Raw genomic sequence first — 23,472 nt, 5'->3', positions numbered from 1 at the left:
CATGTATTTACCCAATAATTATATGGAATTTCCCATATAACTAAGAATCTTGCTATTACAGGATACTTTTCATGTAATGAAATGGGTCTATTGCTTCAAAATGAGATATGTTATTTGCTCTCTCAGTCAATAGTAAAAAGTCTCTCCCCCTTCAAGCCACATATCTGACCATTAGTTCTCTTTGAGTTCTGCCTTCTGATCCACCTGAGGCCAGAGAGTGTCATAGAGAATCCAACTGCTTCGTTCCTGAAAGCACCTTTTTGCTTTTCCTCATTCAATGGTTGCTAACATGGATGACTGTGAAACCAGTGCCCTAAGCCAAGAGCTATACTCTACCATGAATCAGACAAGAAAGCAGGTGTTGCCCTCTGACCACATCTCTTCCAGAGTCAAAATGTGTGAACTTTGCAGTAGGCATAAGCTCTGTTAGTGCAGGGTGCAAGATTAGGGCAATCTGGGCCAATTTGAAAGGAAATGGGAAATAGTAATGAATCATTTCAAAATAAATGACATGGACTTACCTCTCCCGCTATTGCTAAGATTTATATATGTTATAGAAAACAAAGGGAAAGCATTAGGTATAAGTAATAGCTATTACAAGAAGCTAACATCCCATGTCATTTTCCCAATTCTCCTTTAGTCATTGTTTAGACTAGTTATATATATATTAAACTAGTTTAGTCTTTCTTTGTAATTCAAAACATGCAGCCTCCTAGCAACTTTTATTACTCTTCTCTAAACGCCTTCAAATTTTCAATAGCTTTCTGGCAATGAGGGTCCCGGAACTAAACACAATGTTCCTGGTACTGTTGTGCCAAAACTGTAGACCATGACTATTAACTCTCTGTTCTGTGGTGAAATGCCTCGAGATATGCAGCCCTACCACACTGCAAACTCATATCTACTTTGCTGCTTTGATATTCCCCCTAGCTCTCTTTTGGAATAACTGCATTGAAACTTGGTGGGAGGGGAAAACCCAGGGAACAGCAGCATTAAGGTAGGTTCTTTGACTGCATGTCCTTCATAGAGGGCATGTTGTGGGTCGGCTAATAGGAAAGGTGCTGCATTAGCCATGCTGCGGTGGGGCAGAAAAGCTTGGGAAGTTGTGTAGAAGCCCTGGGCCGTCATAGGTGTCCTGAGCTCTATGTAATATCTCAGGCCATCTGGTGGTGTAGGGAGCTGAAACACCTGCCAATACACAGGAGGCAAATCTACACACTCATACGAAGGAACTGCCATGAATTTCATTCCTGCAGTTTCCTGCTCCTTACATTTTTATCAGATAAAGTAGAGTCTGGCCCTTTCATATTGTCTCATAATGGGCATCTTTTATTTCTTTGTTTTAAAATTAATTATAATGCAAGGTTTTAAAAATAAATAAATAAAACAAATCTGCTTGGATCTCAACATAATGTATAGACTCCAAAATGATAGATAAATACAATGTTAAGGGGACTGATTTTTTTTTTTTTTTTTTTAACTATCCAAGACCTGAGCTTCCTGACCTCTCAATCTTATAGGGCTCTGCACTTCTTGCACTGCTTCACATGTTAGCAATGTCATCAACTCCCCCAGGAGAAACTCATAACTCAGGAATCAGCAGAAAAAAAGTGGGACAGATTTTCAAATGCTATATTTAAAAATGTATTTATTGGAAATTTAAGCCTGCACACATTTTCTCCATGACGTGGAGTCTTAAGTGGTTTTTTTAAAAATCCATTTCTATTTTAAATAAGCATTTCAGTTCACCTTCAAGAAAGAAAGTCTATAGAAAACAAATAAATTTCAGTGTCAGAAGATCCATAGCAGCACTATTCCCTGTATTAATAAAACAAAGGAAATAATACAGATGTCCTTGAGAACAACTGGTTCTTGCAGAGATAAGATGGTGATTAATTGAAAATTTGTTCTTGCCAGAGGTGGCTATCAAGTGAAAATAAATAAATGGTATGGCTCCACTCTTGTAGTCTACCTGCAATAAATATTACTATTCTGGTAATAGGAAACAGTATAATGCTGGCCATTTGAAGGTTAAGATGCCAAAAACATCCTTGCCCTTAAGGTTATTCTGGTGATGATGTCATTTGCTATTGTGCCATGAAAAATAAATGTCCTGGCAACTCATTTAATTTGATTCCAGAATCATTTGCAAAATATAACATTCTTTGTTACAGAGTGACTGCATCATGTCAAAATTAGCAGGAAAGCCTAATCTCCGGAAATAGAATAGCTTTTCTGAAGCTGATGGAGTGTTGTATGTCTGAGAATGAAACAAGTAAAGGATGTTAGGTGCCCCTCTGAGAGCAATGTGAAGACATCTGTCTATCTGCACGAAATGGTATTTGCGTTTCAGCAGGTGACACATTTTCCTATAAGTCAATATTGAACCAATGCCCCAGCAGAATGCATGAGGCCCCGAATCCTGCTGGAGAGTGCTGTTCTTTAGATGAAACATAAAACCAATGTCCAAATTACTTTGGTCTTTACAGGTCTTAGGGCAAAATTGTTAAATCTGATTTTCTGGTTAAATTCCATCTTGGGAATTAACGTTCTCCAAACCTAAAATTACCCCTGTAATTTCATCTGGAGACCTTTTTTTCTTCACATCCTCTTCTAAACTGTTGAGTGATATTACTGCGTACTGTTAAATAACTGCAGTATTTCATCCCAAAGCTGTGTACACCATTTAAGTGGTGGGTGAAATATTGCCAGTATTCTGGAGAGGTAATTGCCTACCCATAGGTAATGTTGCAAACACCTTTCATTGTAAAGGCTTATATTAGCCCTCCAGTCATACCACACATAACTTGGACTTGAAAGTTAGCAGTTGTCCTCTGAAGGCAAAGGAGAATTGAAGTCAACAAACTATTTTTGAGTTACAAATCAGTAAAAATAGTATTCTGCTTTAATTTTTTGACTTTTGCCTGTTTCCTTTTCTCCCAATAGCTCAAGAAGGGCTTGCTATTACTGCTATAAACTTTCCATATATATAAATCTCCTTGAAAACTCATTTGCCAGTACTTGAGGAAAATAGATTATAAATAAGCAATGCTGTTAATTATGTATGTTGTGGATAGTCTGGGGTCAAACGCTGCACCCAGTGATTTCGTGTGCACCCTTCTGTGTGCTGGGGAAATTATGGGAAACAGATCTGCTCTAACAAAGTGGGCTGTCATTACTGTTTGATAGCTGTTTGGTGACCTTACAGTATGCAAAATGTATTGGCGCTTCCAGTTTAATGTCTAGTGGACATATGGCCATATCACTAAAACCTAGCACAATTGGAACTAATTGACAGCCTGGTTAGCTATTTCAACAGAGCTGCTAAAGACTGAATGCATGATGGAAACTAAATATCCCTCTACATGTAGCTTCTTTTGGTCAGGGTTGAGGCACGTTGGAGAGGTAATGTAGAGGCAAATTACACTATTGCTCCCAGTGCCTGAATCTGTCCTGTTAATAGAGAACTTTAGTCTCCAAAGCAGTTAATCTACACTCTTCATCGATACTAAGTCCACTTAAAAATGAGGTGAAGTGTAACCTTCTCTGTGTAGCTTTTTTGTTTAATATTTGCATGGAGTTAGCTTCATGGAAGAGATGGTTTTAAAATTGGTCTGTACTGCAGATCTATATATATAGAGAGAGAGACACACAAAATTATGCCCTTATCCGTAAAGTTTAATTATGGGTTCTATATTTCACAGTAAAAATATATTAGCTAAGTTAGTCCATCAAGAAATATAAATGATCATTTGTAAGCTACACCACTTGAAGAACTGTATCATAGTGTAATGTGAAAGTATTGGAGGGATATATTAACCTGGTGAAGTTACTCATTAAATCCTTCAAATGTATTAATGAAGAGGAAAGGGATGACCCTTTTAGAATGATTGACGAGAGGAACTCATGTCAGAACCCATCTTTTTATTCTCTTTTACTATGCATTGAAGTCATAATCCTGTGTTTATAACTTGGTGAGTTGTGACACAAATGACTGAAAAAAACGTGATTTTATTGCAGAACCCCAGCAGCTAGACCAGGAGGATGGGAAGAATAATATCTTTTAAAACACAAATAATATGGCAAATTGGAACAATGGCAAGGACAATTATGAACAGTGAACTGTCTGTCTATCTATCTAGTTACTGGTCTGACCCTATTCCTATAGAATCTGACCATATGTTTAAATAAGATACATTCTTGGTCTGAACACCATTATATAAAATTAAGATGAGGAACATGGAGAATGAGGGGGGCACAATTTTTGGGGAGACATTTGTTCAAATTCTTGGTTTAGGTCAAAAGGGTGTTTTGTGATTTCATCCTGATTTGTGCACTTAAGAAAATAACCACATAAATCAACATAATTCAGTTGATTAGCAACCCCTGATCAACAAAAGACTTATGTCTGGAATAGCAAGGAGTGGAGTAGGAATCAAATGCATTGACTGAGCTATGGTGGGCCCCTGGCCTGGACTAGCAAGCTATCGTGCAGATCAGTATTCAAATGCATTGACAGAACTGTGAAAGCTCCAGGACTAGCGTGTTACCAACCAGGATTCAGGTGCATTGCCAGAAGCCTGCACAGTGCTGAGCACTAAATGAACTTACAAAAAAAAAGGCGGGGAGGGGGGGGAGCCAGGTTTTCTTAAGTGCAGAATAGCAGTGTTAGAAGTCTTCCATATAGTCAGATAATATTGTTAGAGTTTTAGAGGAACATAATCCCTATATCTGTAACTGACTTCAGTAGCATACAGTCCACCATCTGGGTTAGACTTTGTACCACCTGGGCCGTAAAAAGAAGGAACAGACAATTATTTCCAACATTACTTGCAGAGTAGCTGATTTATGATGTGTCAGAATCAGAAGCGTGAAATGAGGGCTGTTACAGAACTGTTTTTTATGATCAGGTGGCAGTATGTGTACTTCTCCTGAATGATGACATTTACAGGACTAGGACGTTTGATAAATAGAAACCTCTGACTTTGACCCCGTCAAAGAGGTTTTTTATTAGCAGATATGAAAACATGCAATTTGTTTCTTCCTAGTAATTCCTGTGCTCTGGGGGAAATGAACCTAGTCGTTTTTAGACTTAAGTCAGTTAGGAGCAGGTTGTATGATACCTTTTTGTTTTAGGCATATATTATTTCAGATATAATTCCAAGTAAAATGTATTCTGTCAGGGAGTCTAATCACCTTCAGCCATTTATGTAAAATACATGCCTCAAAAAGACATAATGAATACAGTATCCCTGAGGCATGGCGATTGTTGGGATGTGAAACACTCCCGTATCAAAGTGAGACATAGACATCATTCTTGGGTACTAAGCTTCCTTTATACTATTGACTCCCTGACAGATAATGTGTGTTTCAGGGATGTAAGAGAGACAAAAAATATGGAATGTGCAAAGTCAAAATAAATCCACAGTGCTATTCTTTTACAATAAGGTTACCTCTGATGTAAAGGTGGTAGTTTGTGACTACCAGCTTATTTACAAATCTGTTTTCATGGATGTCTGCTCTGTTTAATTTGTGAGTGTCAGGAGACATTAAATATCTTGATTTAAATAGACCTTGTTAGGGAGGAAATGTGTCACATCAATAGGAGAGCTTACTCTAGGGTGACCAGATAGCAAGTGTGAAAAATCGGGACAGAGGGTGGAGGGTAATAAGAGCCTATATAAGAAAATTCCCCAAATATTGGGACTGTCCCTATAAAATCAGGACATTTGGTCACCCTAGCTTACTCCCATGTTCTATGACCTTTGAACCCCAAGTTCTGTCCCAAATACTACTTAGGAACTTCAATTTGAGAACTAGAGTAAGATCCAGATATCAGAATTTTTGGGCAAGGTGTGAAATACTGTAAATTGAGCAGAATTTGCATATACTATGTTAGTTGGCTCCTTTGGAGTAATACTGTACTACAATTTAAATAGTCTACTGCTTCACTCAGATCCAACTGCATAAGCGGTACTTCTTTTTTTTATTCTTATCCAGTGGGCCATCTCCCTTGTTGAAAGTGCTGGACTATATACATCAAGAAGAACATACTACTGTGAGTTCAGTATGATTTTATCTATAGCCATTTGGATTGGAGCTTGGAATCTAAAGGAAATAAACTCAGAGTTTGTCATACCCAGTGTTCTCGAAAATCAACAAATGAGGTGGAATTTTCAAAATTACCTATCTGGTTCAGGAATTCAAGTCCCATTGAAAGTCATTGGGACTTGTGCTGCTAAATAATTTAAACTCACTGGAAAATCCCACCTACAAATGATAAAGCCCACTTCAAACTTCCTAATAGTAATTTTATACCAGTATATTTGCCTCTAATTATATTTACATACACTAAGATGGAATTGTTTTGGAGTGAAAAAGTAAGTATTACCCAATGTCATATTGATAACTGAGGCTGTTGAGATCTAAAGTCAGATCTCTACATGAGTTTTCTTTTACAGGGGTTTTTATCAAGTTGTCCCAAACAGAAGCTTTTCTTAGTAGCAATTAGTTAACTTACAGCTGATCAATACTCAAATGGTTAGAATATTTATGGTTCTATAGTGTAATTAGTTTAGAAAACTGACGTGGCACAATGTGACAATAAGTAAATATCCCAAAAAATTCAGTCAAGGTATTCCTGGAATAACTTTTTCCACAGAGTATATTGTGCAGTGTCAATAGAGAAAAGGTAAAATGGAAAAAATTAGGCTCATAATAGTAAACAATGGAAGAAATCTATAGGATTATAACATTAAATCCAATTCAACATCATGATGATATAGTGTTCTGATAGGATATGTATCAGATAAGTAAACTGAAACCACATTTGTTCTTAGCCAAATGGCCAAGAAGAAGAAATATAAATTTAATTTGCAGGCATTGACTCTCTCCCACATTCTGAGTTGGAAAAACATGATGGATATTGGGATAAATTTCAAAAGAGATGCATAAGAATTTAGAATCTTTATTTTCAATTGTTTAAATGGGAACTGAGTAGCTAACCAATATGCACTGGTGTGAAAATGTACCTTATTTATATGTAACTAAAATATTACAAATAGAATGTGTATTTCTTAATACCACATTCTAATTTTAATCAAAATGACAAAACAACAGATCTGAGATCACAAACACCCACACACAGTCTGTTCATACAGTAGTATATACTACTTAAAGGAAGCACAAACAAAAATGTCCCCTTATTATAATGGAATGTATTCATTATCAATTTACTGTTTGGAAGGCAATATAATGTATATTGTTTATATAATATGTTCTAAAAGGTCAAATAGAACATGTATAATAATTTGAAGAAATAATACACACACAAAAAAGAAAGTTGTAAAGGTTAAATTTAATTAATGGAGATATCCCATCTCCTAGAACTGGAAGGGACCTTGAAAAGCCATCAAGTCCAGCCCCCTTCCTTCACTAGCAGGACCAAGTACTAATTTTGCCCTGGATGCCTAAGTGGCTCCCTCAAGGATTAAACTCACAACCCTGGCTTTAGTAGGCCAATGCTCAAACCACTGAGCTATCCCTTCCCCCAGGTGTTAAAACAAATTGAAGTGCCTCTAATTTACTAGACTTCTGTAACTCTCTGAATCTTCCAAAGATTCAGTATGGTGATTCAGTTTGCAATTCTGAGACAAATTCGCTTTTGTATATCCCTTTATAGTCTGCTAAATAGGCTGTCTGCGTTGTAACCTTGTTGATGATAAAATGCACTCACTCAAAGTAGACCACACAATGCTAGATCATTTCACCCTTTCTGAGCGTATGACATGCAACTCAATAACTATATGATTAGATCTATAGATAACCAGATTATACTTATAAATCTTCTGTATTGTTACCTACTCAGTTTGCTAAAATAGTGTAGTTTCATCGTTTGTTTTCATGTAGTGAAATGTAACCGCAGAGGTTACTGGGAATGCACTGGCTTTTGTAGCCTTTCCTAAAGTTTTAGCTAACAGAGCAGCTGCTCAGCCCAGTTAGTTTCATGTTACCTGTTTGAGATTATTTGGTTTCCAATACAGTTATATTAATACTCTATCTACTTCCATTTGAACTGTGGACCAGCTTCTGCCGTCCTTACTCATATTAAGTAATATTTTACTCCACAAAAAGTTCCACTGAAATCTGTGGGACTATGTGCAGAATAAGGGCTTGTCTATATGAGAAAGTTGCATTAGTACAACTTTAATCGGCTTTTAAACAGGTATCGTTAAATTGGTGCAAAAAGCTCCTATTTAATTATATGAGTGGCTTCTTTTGATTTAGTTAAACCTGTTCCTGATCCACTTCAGCTAAACCAAAGTAAGATGAAATACTGGAATAAGATTGTCTGCACAACTTTTCGTACAAATTTAACTTAAATCAGCTTCAATTCACACCTTAAAAATACTGTTGCAACTTTCTCATGTTAGCAAGCCCTATACAACTCAAAATGAGAATCTGGCTCTCAGGGTTTGAAAAGGTTTCAGTAAATAATAAATGTTTGCTTAATATTTAACTTTCAAGTAAAATCTTTGTTGGAACGTTTAGTTTGACAAATGCAGGGATTCTAGAAATGTAATGACAGTACTTTCTATTCGGTAGTTAATTTGCTGTCATCATTTCCATTATAAAGTATCGGTTTTTAGTGGTTTATAATACGTTTTTAAAGGGTAAATAAATTTATTTGTGTACTGTATTATAAATGAATTAAACTAATCCAGAGGTGTAACTTAAAACATCTCAGCCTGCTTTTTTCTTTTACCAAATTTGCTTTAAATTGGTTTGGTTATGTATAAGTAATAGAAATGTAAAAGAAAGAAGGAGAAAGAGAATAAGAAGAAACCAAAAGCAACTCACTAGTCTGTGTGTGTTACATGTTCCCCTCTGTGCCCAGTCCATAGAGCAAGTGAGTTTGTTACCGCTCCCAGCTCATGCTTTTAGCTCTAGAAGTCCCTGGTACCAGCAGATGTTTATTTAATTCCATGTGGCTTGGTTTTACAGAATTAAATTTAACATTGGACCAAGACTTTCCTATTCAAATTTAAGACAGCCAAAATATTAAAGCATAAAGGAGGAGAATGAACATCTTTATATTTTCTGTTATTTATTCAGTAAAATAGCTATGTGCACCTTTGTGTTTCTTGGATTGATCTATACCGGGGTAGGCAACCTGTGGCACGTGTGCCAAAGGCGGCACGCGAGCTGATTTTCAGTGGCACTCATACTGCCCAGGTCCTGGCCACCGGTCCGGCGGGCTCTGCATTTTTATTTAATTTTAAATGAAGCTTCTTAAACATTTTAAAAACCTTATTTACTTTACATACAACAAAAGTTTAGTTATATATTATAGACTTGTAGAAAGAGACCTTATAAAAATGTTAAAATGTATTACTGGCACGCGAAACCTTAAATTAGAGTGAATATATGAAGACTCGGCACGCAACTTCTGAAAGGTTGCCGACCCCTGATCTATACATTAAAACGATCTGCTTCTAAATATGGGCAGATTGTCTGGCCAGGAGTATGGTTGTAGATGGTTCCTTCTCCATGGACATCCACTTCCTGTGTATGTGGGTAGGGGCAGGGTTTGTCCCTTGTCTCACAAGGACGGTCCCCCACTTGAACCTACCAAGTCCTAAAATGGGTCTGGGAAGAGCATGGGCCAAGGCCTTCAGAAAGTTCATAGATTCATACATGTTGTGGCCAGAAGGGACCAATATGACTGTCTAGTCTAACCTCCTGCATAGCACAGGCTGAAGAACTTCACCCAATAATGTCTGCATCAAGCCCATAACTTCTGTTTGAGCTACAGTGTGTCTTTTAGAATGATACCCAGTCTTGATTTAAATACTTCAAGTGATGGAGAATCCAGTGCTTCCTAATGCAGGAAGTTGCATTGATCCTTCTGCAACCTGTTTTTTATTGGGGAAACTATCCTTCAAGAGGGCCTCCAGGGCTTAGGAGTTACCAGAGCCAGGGCAAAGGGCTGTAGATTCTCAGGCAAAACCACTGGTCATTCCAGGGAGTGAGGGGGAAATGTGTGATTGAGGGTGCAATTCAGGGGAGAGTGAGGGCACAAAAGTCTTCACTCCAAGTGAAAAGATCCAAGGAAAATTCCATACCTTCCCAAGGGCAATTCTGCAGGAGGGGTAGATTTGGGTATTGGCAATCAGTGGATAGCCCACACTTTCTTTAGAGCTGTTATATTTTATAGCCCTTTGAACACCTACATATTTTTAAATAACATCAATAAATATTTACTTATAGAATGATTAATGATTTATCAGATCAATGCTCCAACTTTAAAAAAAAGACCCTAAGCAGTAATAGAGTGTAATGTTTCTTAAGATCAAAATACATATTATAAAATTTATAGGTACACGTGAGCCAATCAAGACTCCACTGTTCGAATGTTATGACTACTCTGATTCGTAATTCAATAGCATGCAACTGTTACTGAGAAACCTTGGGTTACCTGATGCAGCTTTCACTTATGGGAGCTAAGTGAAATGGGTGGGGGGAACCCGGTTGCAATTGCCTATTTTCACAACTAAATATACCTCTTCTTCTCTAACCATCTGAGGACTGCCGCTTGACTAGTTCTTATACCGTTCTACTGTCACTCTAGACTCCTTTCATGCTCAGTGCAGCATTGAGGCATTTTTATCAGATTTTGAGTCATTCAAGCCTATCAGACAAATACAGATTCATGTTACATATTTTTCTCTCCCTCTTCCTTTGAACCCTGTTATAATGAAGCACAAACATCTGTGTTAAACCAGCATTAAGGGATATTTCTATCACTCTGTTCATGCACTGAAGCTCCAATCCAGCAAAGTACTTAAGCACATGAGAAATTCCATTGAACTCAATATGACTACTCAGGTGCTTAAAGTTAAACACATGCTCAAGTGATTTGCTGGATTAGGATGTTAGTTTCTCCATTGCAATACACTGCAAACAGGGAAACATTAAATATTTTGGGTTATATCCTGCACTCCTTACTGAGGCAAAATTCCCATTGAGATAAAAAGTATATAGCATCAATCACTATGTCTGCTGTGGTAACGAAGCTTATGAGCTTTAGTCAGACCCTCAACAGTTATTTTAACAGAGATTTTGGAGACATTATATAAAAACACTAACAAAGGATATATGCTAACAAAGAGTGTTGACAAGCTAGATAGCTTTCTTTGTAATCAGATTTGTATTATAGCTGCTAAATTCTACCTTGTGAGTAACACTATCTAGTTGAGCTGGAAAAGAAATTGGCATAATCTTCAGTTTATTTTGGCAACAACCCAAGACTGGTACAAATTCTCAGAATTACTACATGCTAACTGAAATTAAGCCTATGAAATAATTCTTTACCAAAAAAAGAGAATAACTAAATTGTAATATGATAAAAGTGACTAGATCATTTTTACTAGTTCCAGCTCTTTATTCAGCAGCATTTTGATACCACATATGTAGGCGTTATTGTCTCCATTCCCTGCTCTTTAGTCAACTTCCCTTTGATGAAATAATTGGGGGGGTGGCTTACAAGAGCTTGTATTATTGGTACTTGACCTGCAACTGCTTGTAGCTCTGTGCAGAACAACTGCCTCCAATACTGATACTTGATTTTTACAGCCCTCAAAAGTTTATTTTCCATGATATCATGGAATATTGTTTTGGTTTTGTTTGTTTCATTTTTAAAATTTCACGTTCTGGTTTTGTTCATTTTTGTTTGAAATGTTGTCTGGTAATTTTCAGTTCTTTTCAGACTGTTTATATAAAAAAAATATACACAAAAAGGTACTTATTCCTTTCTGTAGGAGCCAGAGGAAGTCAACAATTTGCTTATAGCAGTACAGGGCACAGAAATTCAATCTTGATTCTGTTATCACACTCAGGTGCCAATGGTATTTCTTCTTCTAATCATAACAATTCTATTTAGTTCTTATTTAGCACTTTTCATCGGTAGATCTCAAAGCATTGGAGATTGAGTATCATTATCCCCATTTTACACAAGGAAAAACTGAGTCACAGAGATAGGTAAGGTGACTAGACAGCAAATGTGAAAACTCAGGACAGGGGGTAGGGAGTAATAGGAGCCTATATAAGAAAAAGACCCAAAAATCGGGACTGTTCCTATAAAATCGGGACATCTGGTCACCCTAGAGATAGGTGACTTCCCAAAAGTCACATAGCAGGTCAGTGGAAGAGCCAGGAATAGAATCTGTGTACTGACACACAATCCAATGTCCTATTCATTGGGCCATGCTGCTGTAGGAGGAGATAGAGGGGGAGAACATTTCCATAAGGTTCTCTTTGTGGAGTTTAATTCCTCTGGAAATGGAGGGAAGGGGTTTCCCCATGGAACAAGTTATGAGGCCCACTTATAAAACCCATAGGATCCCAGGGGATCAGTGGACAGCCAGTGTCATGTACAAAGAGAGACAATGCCTCTGCACAGGCTTTCGGATTCCTTGTGTCCTCCCCTCACCCTTGGCCCTGTAGCACCCATGATTGAATCTATAGTTATTGGTATAAATTATCTTTGTCAGCATGGTGGCCGAAGAAACGGTAAACCTTACCTAGTGGAAATTTTGTAACTGTGTAAGAGAGAATATGCACTGTTTGATTGATTGATTTTAGAAAAGACAACCAGTTTCTCATACAATTGTAATTTTTTTAACTGTTGGAAAAAGATTTAGAGTTTACATTGAAAGTAGATATTGTATATGTATTCTGTGAGAAAGGACACCAAAGAATGGATCACTTTTTAAATTGATATCTTCTGTGTGTGTGTGTGTGTGTGTGTGTGTATTACACATACATACACACACAGAAGATATCCATTTAAAAATTGGCCCCTTCTTTGTGTATGTGTGTGTGTGTATATATCCTGTATACTCTGTCATTTTATCAAAGCTTGCTATTTAGTTCTGGAAGACAATTCATTTTCAATTGTCTACATTTTGCATGCTTTTAATGGCAAATATATAATAAAGATGTTATAGCAGATGGTTTAGAAATATCCATTTATTTGTGAGGGTACAAGACACAGGAGTTTTTTATTTTGCATATTAGCCTTTTTTTTAAATCAGACAAAGAAAAGTGTAAGTACAAAGGAAACCTACCTTGGTCAAATCCTCTGGTTTGCTAATCACCTGAATTTTCACTCTTACATCTTACATGTGAACTTTTCAGCTGTGCACAAGAGAAAGCCAGGCCCTGTACGAAGACTTCTACTACTTAATTCTGGCTGTACAGGCAACAAACACAAAACAGGCATGTCGTAACTCAACCGTGTGTGTTTCTTGTCTTTAATGTCTTTGCCTCAGTCACAAAAAGGGAGAGGAGAGGGAATTCAGTAAGTGTCAGTTATTTACATGGTAGCAAAGCATTAGATGTGATCCTTCATGAGATTCCTTTTGAAAAGTTTAAAAAGACCTGTTGTATTGAGAAGAGATCAAAAAGGAAAACAAAGATAATGCAGATGGCTGGAAGAATGGACATGTATGGTCAACAGAGGTGCTTCATCTTGATTCCCCTTGTTAATAAGGTAGGGGGATGCTGACAGGGCATTCTCTTTGAGGGCTCTGAGACTGGGAGTCTGGAATTTGTTTTCCCCCATTCCTGTAAGAAATACCCTGAATTTGGTGACCTTCCAGGTATGTTACAAAAGACATCTGCTTGATAGGGTTTTTGGAGACTGCAAAAGATATGCTTCCCAGAACAATGCAGAGGTAAAGGGGTAGAACCAAGATTTGGGGAGAGGGGGTAGTTAGCTGGCTGGCTGGCTAAATTCCTGTTTTAATGATTCTTTTAATACTGCTGGGATTTTTGTTGTACTGCTAATTACATGTTAGGGTGCCTAGTGCCTTGTATAGGTATCTATTATTTACACCTAAATAAATAAATAAAAATAAAAAGTTTAAGGGAAAAGTTTAAGGGAAGTTAGAGTGACTCGAGCTCTGTAGAAATTTGAGAGCAAATAAATTATTTGAAGTTGACTAAGAGTGTATTATGAGAGTTAATGATCTTAAAAAGAGCAAAAATAGATTAGATATGAGGGAAAACTTAATGATGAGAGCAATTAAAAATACAACAGCCTGCTTAGTTAGATTAGACACTGTAAATGAAAATTTTCCAAAAAGAGATTAGCTAAAACACTTGGGGAATAGTGAAGGTGATAATCTGTAATAGCAGTAGGAGAATGGATTTCCAGGCCTACTGTAAGAATCCCTTCCAGCACCAATTTTGATGATTGTATGAGTCTCTCTACAATCTTCCAACTAATCCAACTTAGTCACAAGTATGAAGAGTATAATATACTCCGATAGTAAGCAAATTAAAATTCTAGGACAAACTAATCTCTTTATAGTAGGCACTTTCAGGAAAATGATTTATGAATTCAGAATATTTTATTCTTAGCTTTCTGTGTTTTGTATGTAACAAGTAAATCGTTTTAATTTGAAATCAATCAAAGACTGATAACACCATGAAGTGCTGTTTGCAAAGTACTGAAGTAGATTTATTTTTGTTTCATTTGCATATTCATATACGAAATGGAATGGAACTGAATGTGATTATTCAGGGTCAGTCTTTTACCATAGTACTCCTTGCTGTTACCTTTCACAAAAACCCTGGACCAGATTGACTCCTTTGCATTTGGAGCTCCAAAGTAAATCCACTTGGAGTGATACAAGCTGTTCACAATCCTCTGTTCTTCCGGGGTCTTTACTCAGGGCTACCTCCTAAAAATAGGGGGGACTCTCCCAACACAGCTTTGACCAGAGAGGCTCCACTAGAGTCCTGAGTTGAGTTTAACGTTGTCCTTCCCACTACTGAATTACTAGGGGGTTCAGTTCCCCCTTGGGTGCAGCTTTTTTCATGTCCTATTGGGGTGAATCTAGCTTCAAAAGTTAAAAACCAAAATGGGACATTATTTTTTCAAGTGTTTTGGGGTTTTTTTAAACTCTCATGCAGAACAGAGCATATCTAGCTGTGCTCCGCCTCTTTGGTAAATCTTTGTTTAATTTTGTAGCTACGTATTCTTAAACTGATACATCCAAACCATAGCAGAGAATAAATAAAGCCCTGCATTTTATAGGACACCTTTGTATTCCCAAGAAAAGTGTTTTTGTATGTTGACTTTGTGATGTGCTAAATTATTGGAACCATCACAAGGAATGTGTATATAGTCAGTGTACCAGTATGTTTATCAGTTCATAAATTCCCCAGGGAGACTGTTGATCTCTGCTTCCATCTTCCAGAATTTAGAGATTAGATAGTCACTATCCAAACTGACAACAGGCATCTGATATGAAATAAAATCCTCCACCTGTGCTTGTAGATCTTGATAACAATGGTTTCCCACCTCTGGGTTCCCCTCTTTAATTCTTTTCAGAGTTTAAACTTAATTAAAGCGTCTTTATAACTATTTTATTATAAAATATTCAAAGGGTCTAAGTGTGGTTTGTCTCAGGCTTTTACTATTTTTATTGTTTAAGGAGTGTACATTAGTGGACTTTGTAAAACACACACAGGCATACACAGAGACACACAGAAAATGATTCCAAGTAGCTTACGGTTCAACTCATTTAACTCCAATGCACTGCACAGCAATTCATATGCAAAAAGATGTGGATATATCATTGGCAGAGAGATAGCACAACAAAGCTTCATGGGTGAAAAAGGTGGGATTTAAATAGAGATAGGCCCAATCCATGAAGTTTGGTTCTAGAACTGGCATAAAATTTTGGGAGAAGATCCAGTTTTCCTTTTTTTTTCCTGCTTCTAATTTTAAGTACAAATTCAAAGGAGGCAAGTGAGTGCATAGGAAGTGGATAGAGTTGGCATAAAACAAAAGTCTGAAGCCAAGAGTGAGAGGAGATTAAAAAGGCAATTAAAGAGCACATGAAGAGCAAAGAGTGGGAGGAGATATAAGCATGGTCAGTGTTCTGTAGAGTCTTGAAGCTGAGGATAAGTTAGTGGAGGAGGAAGAAGATGGTGTCAGTGCAGTAGGTCAGTAAAATAATCCAAGAAGTAGCTTTTTGAATAGCCTAAGAAGGGAGATAGGCCAGAGAAGAAAAGGGTGCAGTAGTTTAGGAGAGACATGACTGAAGAATTGATAATGGTTTAAAAAAGAGGTTATATCTGAGAAAGTGACTTTGTAAAAAATCACACTCTGGGGTTCCACTGTTTATTGCCACTCAGTCACTGCATATCAAACGAGCCAAGCTTACATGGAAAATTGTTCTAAATATCAGCACTGCAAAGTCAAGCTGGGATTTGAAGGGAAAGTTCTATTCTTTGCTGGCTCGTGCAATATAGTTTCTGCAATTATAACTCAATTGCAAATTCTGTTGATTATGCATGAGCCAGAAAAGGATGCAGCCTATTCTCTCCTAGGTCTCTTGACTAGTCAGAGAAAGTAGTGAGAACTTACGATTTGATTCTGCTCCAGTTTACATCAAGACTCCTATTAACTTTAATAGGAGTAGGTCCTTGGTCTTATTTTTGCACAATTTGATTAAGTCTCTGGAAAAGATGGATTTCCTCATTGGTGGCTTATAAACTAACAAGTTCTGTTTAAAGGAAAACGGGGGGAAAGCAAGAAGCTAAACCTTAACATGAAATACTTTTATTAACTATGGTTATTTTCATTTATAGTTGTTGTATTGCACTATACACAAATCTAAGGTTTCTCTCTCCCCTTGTCATGATGGATAAGGCTGTTCATATATCCAAAGACGGCACTAGCCCTCTGAGGGCCTAAAACAGGAATATTTTTTGCCCCACCCCCAAAATATTCTAAAAAAGCAAATGGGGGCCCCTTTGAGCTGCTTAGGGCCCTAAGCAATTGCTTAGTCTGCTTATGCCTAGTGCCGGCACTTCACTCATCTCATGCTACACTTAGGAGACTTGGACAGCCTTGTAGAAAGAAGTTGAAAGTATGACTGGCTACCCATGGCTTTGCTGGACATAGTGCCTTAGGAGAATTGTAGATGAGTGCCCTCTAGATATTTTATAGAGCATTGCAGCTCAGTCAGCGGTTTTACATCTGTTTAAAGTGGGAAAAAAAATTGAAATGATAAAATTAATTTTTAAAAGAAAAAATAATTTATTATTATTTCAAGTATTACATATTTCATTTTAGTTATTTTGGATGATTATAACCTAGGAAGTCACATTCTATATGGTATCTTCTGAAACAAACTTAGGTCAACAGGATTTCCATAACTTCTTAACTAAGGCTTGGTCCACACTAGGGCGGGGGATCGATCTAGGAAACACAACTTCAGCTATGAGAATAGCGTAGCTGAAGTCGACGTTTCCTAGATCGAACTAAGTTTACTTGCTGCGGGTCCACGCGGTGCAGGCAAGCTCCCCCGTCGACAGCGCTTCCTCCTCTCGGCGAGCAGGAGTTCCGCAGTCGACGGGGGAGCGCTTCTGGGATCGATCTCTACCCACCGAATCAGGCGGGTAGTGTGGACCTAGCCTAAGGATCTTAATGCAATGGAAGAACCAGTACACTATACTTTATTAGCTTTATTTAGAATATACCTTGAAATGACAGAAAATGGTGCTATTTTTCCTAAGAGAGAAAAATACAGCAACAGTAATTTAAAACTTTTTGTACAAAATGTACTGAATTCCATAGGTAGAAGTGCCTGCCTCTCTGGTATTATATATGCTTATTACAAAAAGAAATATACTGAGATGATGTTAATGCTTCAATTTGAAACCTCTGAACCCAGAAATTTGCTTAAATTAAGAAAAAAGCCCTTTCTGGTTTCTTGTATGCCAAATGTCAGCCAAGAACCAGTTTTTATAGCCAAGTTATAAATCCTTTAAAAGAAGGTTGCAGAGTGGAGACTATCAGGATGGTTGAGGCATATGATACCAGTAAACTAAGGAGGGGACAGAGGGGAGAAACTGTAATTGTTTGGGAAAGTGGAAGGTTAGAAAGCAGAAACAAAATGTGACCTTCTCCTGTTGAACTGGTGTACATAAACACAGCTATAAACAATGTTGCAGTTAGCATTGACTATGAGTTACTGGTAAGAACCCAAGCGAGGAATTCTTAAAGGTAACAAAGATCATGTGTCAAAAGAATATTACAACAAAAAAATAAATGTTTTTAATGAGAACTCTTTAATGAGAAATCTGATGAGAGATCAATTCAAATATTAATAAAAACCAAATGGTCAGTCAAAACCATGTTAAGTAAAATCAAATAGTTTCTTAGAAATTCTGTGTGCTGCACATTATGGAATAGGACCTAAAATGTATTTCCCGATGGTCTTGTATGTGATACGCTTGAGGGGGGGGGATACACTTGAGATAATAATAACATACTGACTGCTGAATTCTGACACATTTTAAATTGATGTTTGTTGTTTTAAAACCATGCAGAGGGATAAATGTTCTATGAAGAAGCTAACTGGATCCCCACTGTTTCTTTGTGTATTCTCCCAGCTAACTGCACTGCTGATAGACAGCGCTATTAAGTAGTCATTAGTACCGTGTCTGAAAGCTTGGCTTCTGCAGATAATAACAGGCCATTCAGTATTTTAAGCCTTTGTAAGAAGGAGGACACTGTGTGGTTCATATAACTGAGTATAATGAGGTCATTCTATGACAAGCCTGAGAATACAGAGCCATGGGCAACTTATTAGCCTATTTGATGTTAGAACAGATTCAAGTCTAACATTCCAGTGATTTTTTTCCCTTGCAAAAAGCTTCTGCCATTAACTGAGACTACAAAACGACATCACTGAATGGTAGATTACAATACAGTGATATCAATATTTCAAAGTCTTCAAAATACTTCTGCTTGACTCTGTAGATAAGGAAATGAATATGGACAAATATTTAAAGTGTAGCATTTGTCTGTTTTCTAAAAGCTAACAATGTGACAGAAAAATAGGAAATATTAATGTAGCCAGTAGTGTTCAAAGCAGTACTAAAATGGTAAAAAAAAGAAAAAGCTCTGCATAATTTAGCATAAAAGTTTTTACTATTTTGTTTTTGATTTCTGCAAAATTTGAGGCAGTGACTATTTTTACATTGACAATATGCACAAACTGAAATTTAAACTTTACAGCTACCTTTTGCTCAGAACTATTCCATTTTCACTCAGAAATGGGCTTACTTTTCTTGGGAAAGAAGTGCTTTTTTGAATGAAAATTTTGTGATATGTTCTGAGTTTTTTCAGCAAAATAGGCCCATTTCAAGTTTCTTCATGAAACATGAAAAACTTCACCTTTGATTATGAATATTTTGCATATCCAGTTATCATCATAAACTGGACAATTCTGATCAAATAAATTATGCTGTTTGTTAGTTACAGTACACAACAGTATTCATAGGTAGCTATCACAATACATGTGGATTACAGGTTAACATAAATTAATATATTTCTCTATTTTAATACCTTAGCACTTTTAATAGCTTTTAAATACGCTAACTGTATGAAAACTGGCCATTCTGGTAATGATGTTTCTTCAAGGTGGTTTCTGCAAATTATAATTTGTAGGATGTGTTGTCTTCAGGGCACTGCAGTACTTTGGAAAAGTTTGAAAACAGTACTCATTGGGTATTGTATGCGTAATCTCATGACACTCAACTTTCAGGGCTGAGGATATTCAATTGGCTTATGGTCCCAATTGCCTCAGTTCTTTCTCTTCCATTGTGGAAGCTCAGTGCCTGTAGTTAGATGTGTATATGGAGTGTATGTGTGTGAGTAAATGGAATTTAGTTTATCTTAAATTTATAGTTTTCATATTTTAGCAATTTAATATGCTTGTAGTAGTTATTAAGACTTTGCTGCATGTGATGCAGTCTAATTTCTTTGCAGTATGGCTTCAGCTTGGGAAAAGCTCGTATGGTGGATCTGGGCTCTCAGAGGCCTGAATTCAAGAAGTGTGCATAGTCTCTCTCCATGTGCCTGGAGTCTGATGCACACACTCAAAACCGTGTCTGCTTAGGGATGGGGCCTAACTGGAGCTTGGTGTGGCGCTTTCACACCCTGAGCCGGGAAAGACTTGCAACTCTGGCTTCAGGTCATCCTTCTCTGGGAGTCCCTGAAATCTAATAATTCAGAACTGCCTAAGGCAAAGGGTCTGAGTTCTGTGCAGGGCCCAAAAACTCTGCCTTGGCAAGGCAAACCATAAGAGTCAGTGCCAGAATCAACACTTCTTTCTGGATTCATATAAGAGGTGTCAATAAGGTGGCTACCTTGATTAATGCTCAAAGAACTCCATTTATTGGTAAACTGATTCTCTTTAAACCTTCATTTGAGTTATCACAGAAAGAAACAGAGATTGGAAAGGTTGCTACTAGTTCTATTTCTATCTTTCTTTTTTCTGTTGTGATTTATAGTGTGTTGTCTATTGAATGGAATGGATTCAATGGACCCAGCTAAGCTAAAAGTAAACTGTGAGTATGGATGAATCAGACCTCTTGACTTCAAATAGCCTACAAACTTTCTAAAGAATTCTTGGGAAGCAAAGTAAACTAATATGAGAGGCATTTGCATAAATCTTTCTTAGAGTAAGCCTTTCATAATTTACAGCTGAAGTAACCTGTACATTAGAATGGTGTGTTAGTCTTAGATGGCACAGTACAATTACAATTGCTTGTAACAGTCATGGAACTGTTTAAAATGTTTATTTCACTATTTTAATTGTTCTTTCAATATTTACAAGATATGAATAATCTATCAATTCACACTTAGCTGTGATTAATTCTGATTTCCACTTATTATAAAAACTTAAACTGATAACAATCCACAGTGAATTTAAACCAAACATTGGGTAGTACACCATAGACATCTTCTAAGCTTCTGGGGTTTTGTTTGTTTGTTGTTTGGTTACTTTATTTTTAAGGGGGTGGGGAAAAGGGAGGGGATCTGTTTCATAATATCATTTTGATTTACAAGATAATACAATTTTAAAATACAATAGATTTTTTTTAGATCCAACTATTAATTTATTCATTGTGATGCATAAAGGGTAGAAGAAAGAAGAAATAAATATTGATTTATAAGTGACACTTGTACTTTCCAACAAATTGTTATACATAGTGGGTTGGACTTTCCAAAGCACCTTGGTGTCCTTTTTATATCAATGGGAGCAAATTTAGGCCAGTCCTGGGTGCTTTTTAAAAACCTACCAGTGTATTTTTAGAGTATTTTTCTGCCTATTTTAACCCTGATTTACAGTTTGGACAATCAAATTATATATACCCAAATATATATATATATACCAAAAGCAGTTTTGTATATTAACAAATTACATACCCATGACATTAAAATATGAAAAATATTCATTATATATTGCAGAAGTTAGTCCTTGACTTCTATTAATAGCTAACTGGCAATGATTTTTTTCTTTAGGTAATATAGATTCTGTTTACACCATCTGCTGAATAAGGCAGCATAGATAACAGTTCATCAGATATTGCAATGCCATTTGTTTTTCTGTGTAATTGTACTCTTTTTTTTTTTAAACAATGTTAGGAGAGCAATAATTGTTGATCATAGATGCTGTGATGTGTAACTAAAATGCACTTTGTACTTATAGTCATATTAGTCTAGCTCTCCCAGGAATCGCAGGGGTGAAAGGAACAGAATGTGGGTCCATCGCTCCTCAGGAGCCAGCGCCCTGCACTGGCAGGTCCTCCGGCGTGGCTGTACTGCCCCCAGCCCTACCCCCAGCCCTTCCACATAGCTGCGTCTCCTGTCTTGAATCTTTACAGCCCTGCTGGAGGACAGGGCTGAAGTCGAGGCTGGGGGCAGTACAGCCACGCTAGAGGAGCTGCCGGCGCGGGGCGCTGACTCCTAGCAGTGGCGGCCCCATGCTCTGCTCCTTTTCGCCGCTACGGTTCCCGGAAGAGCCCTGGGGTTCAGCGGATACTGATTTCTATCCGTGGATATCCGAATCCACAGGGATAAATTTGTATCTGCGCAGGGCTCTACAATTCATTCTTGAAAAATGTGTCTTTCCGGTACAGCGTACTGGCAATAAATGTCTTAATGGTTCGGCATACTGACCATACTGGCTTACTTGCACCACTGAGTGCCCCTGAGATATTTGAAAATATCTACATCTTTGCACACATTCACCATGTAATTAATTATATATCATTCCTGATGTTCTCAGTATGATTCCTCCCTACAACTACAGAGGTCTAATAAAGCCTAAACTGGGGGTAAAAAAAGAACCCGCAATAACAACAAAATGAACAAATTCAGGGAGCAAATCCAGTGCTGCCATGTCAAGAAAGGGCTTGAGCTATGTGTTATCTGTACCACCTTTTCATTCTACCTTGGGCTCATCTGCATACATGCTACTGTGTCACAAAATCTATCCCAAAAAATCTGAGACAAATCATAGTCTTTTTGAAGTCAATGGAAATTTTGCCTTTGACCTGAACTGAATCAAGATTTGCCCATGGAACTAAGAAATATTTTTCAAGGGAATTCAATGTTTATTAAAAATTGCTCTCTCTTTTTTTTCTAGTATTCATCATGGCATCTGGACTTTTGGTTTATCCTTTCGGCCTCACCTCTGCTACAGTGAAGAAATTCTGTGAGAATTCAAGCATATACAATGCAGGAGACTGCCAGATTGGATGGGGGTACATGTTGGCAATTGTTGGAGTCATGTTATCTGTCTTTTTACCATTCTTTGCAAAATATGCACCAAAAGAGTACATATCTCCAACTCCAATACCTACTATTTTATAGTATTTTATTAGTATTTAACAGCAAAACATTCCTGTTAATCAATGGGCAGAAAGTATTATAGCACTTCCTTTTAGCTGTATGGCTAAAAAAAAAAAAAGAGAGAGAGAGGGAGATAGAGGGTCAGAATCACAGAGACCAAAAGTGCACTGATAGTCTTCCGTAAGCATGAGAAGCTAACACTCTGGAATTGAAATAAGACTAATTAGCAGCCTTTATGCTGCTCTAAACTTATAATGGCTTAATGCCTTAGTCAAAAAATCTGTTTATCCTCAAAACATCTGTCTACCTCCCAAACAGTTTCTTTTATGTCTCAAAACAGTAAATCTGTTAAAAGCCTCAATTCTCTTTTATATGTTATTAAATGTCAGAACTTTTATGAACCCAATAATTTTAAATGATATTTTGTTATAGTTACTATGAGTGGGAAAAAGCCTACTAGTAACCAGAGCCTAAAATGAAGCTTACCTATGAAAAAAGATGTATGCAAGAAAAAGTGTTTTGTTTGTTTATTTTTAATCAATGCATGTTAGGAGTGTGCCTGAATATTGTACTTTGTAGGCACATGTTTTAGTACTGGTCTAACAATTGGGAAGTATAGCCTCCACCGTGATTGCTATACATTTTAGATAACTTTTTGCTAAAGAGATCTAACCTTTTCAAAAGGCCCAATACTAAAATAGCTTAAAAAGGAGAAAAGTATATTAAGAGGAGAAGTGCATTTGTTT

The 23,472-nt window shown here is 37.0% G+C and overlaps 1 protein-coding gene across 1 annotated transcript in view; it reads left to right on the top strand.

Moving 5' to 3' along the window:
* The window catches only part of LOC117867341 (transmembrane protein 211-like), a 159,915-nt gene extending 137,048 nt beyond the window's left edge, over nucleotides 1–22,867 (top strand). Inside the window, exon 3 of the mRNA XM_034752247.1 lies at nucleotides 22,521–22,867. Within this exon, the coding sequence (XP_034608138.1) occupies nucleotides 22,521–22,747 (227 nt within the window). The 3' untranslated portion in view covers nucleotides 22,748–22,867. The remainder of the gene's footprint in view (nucleotides 1–22,520) is intronic.
* The last annotated feature ends 605 nt before the right edge of the window (nucleotides 22,868–23,472 follow it).

This window comes from Trachemys scripta, chromosome 18 (genome assembly GCF_013100865.1).
Source record: "Trachemys scripta elegans isolate TJP31775 chromosome 18, CAS_Tse_1.0, whole genome shotgun sequence".
In the NCBI taxonomy this organism is placed as follows: domain Eukaryota; kingdom Metazoa; phylum Chordata; order Testudines; family Emydidae; genus Trachemys; species Trachemys scripta.
The sequence above is the reverse complement of the archived record's forward strand: the minus strand, read 5'-3'. Positions and strand labels throughout refer to the sequence as shown.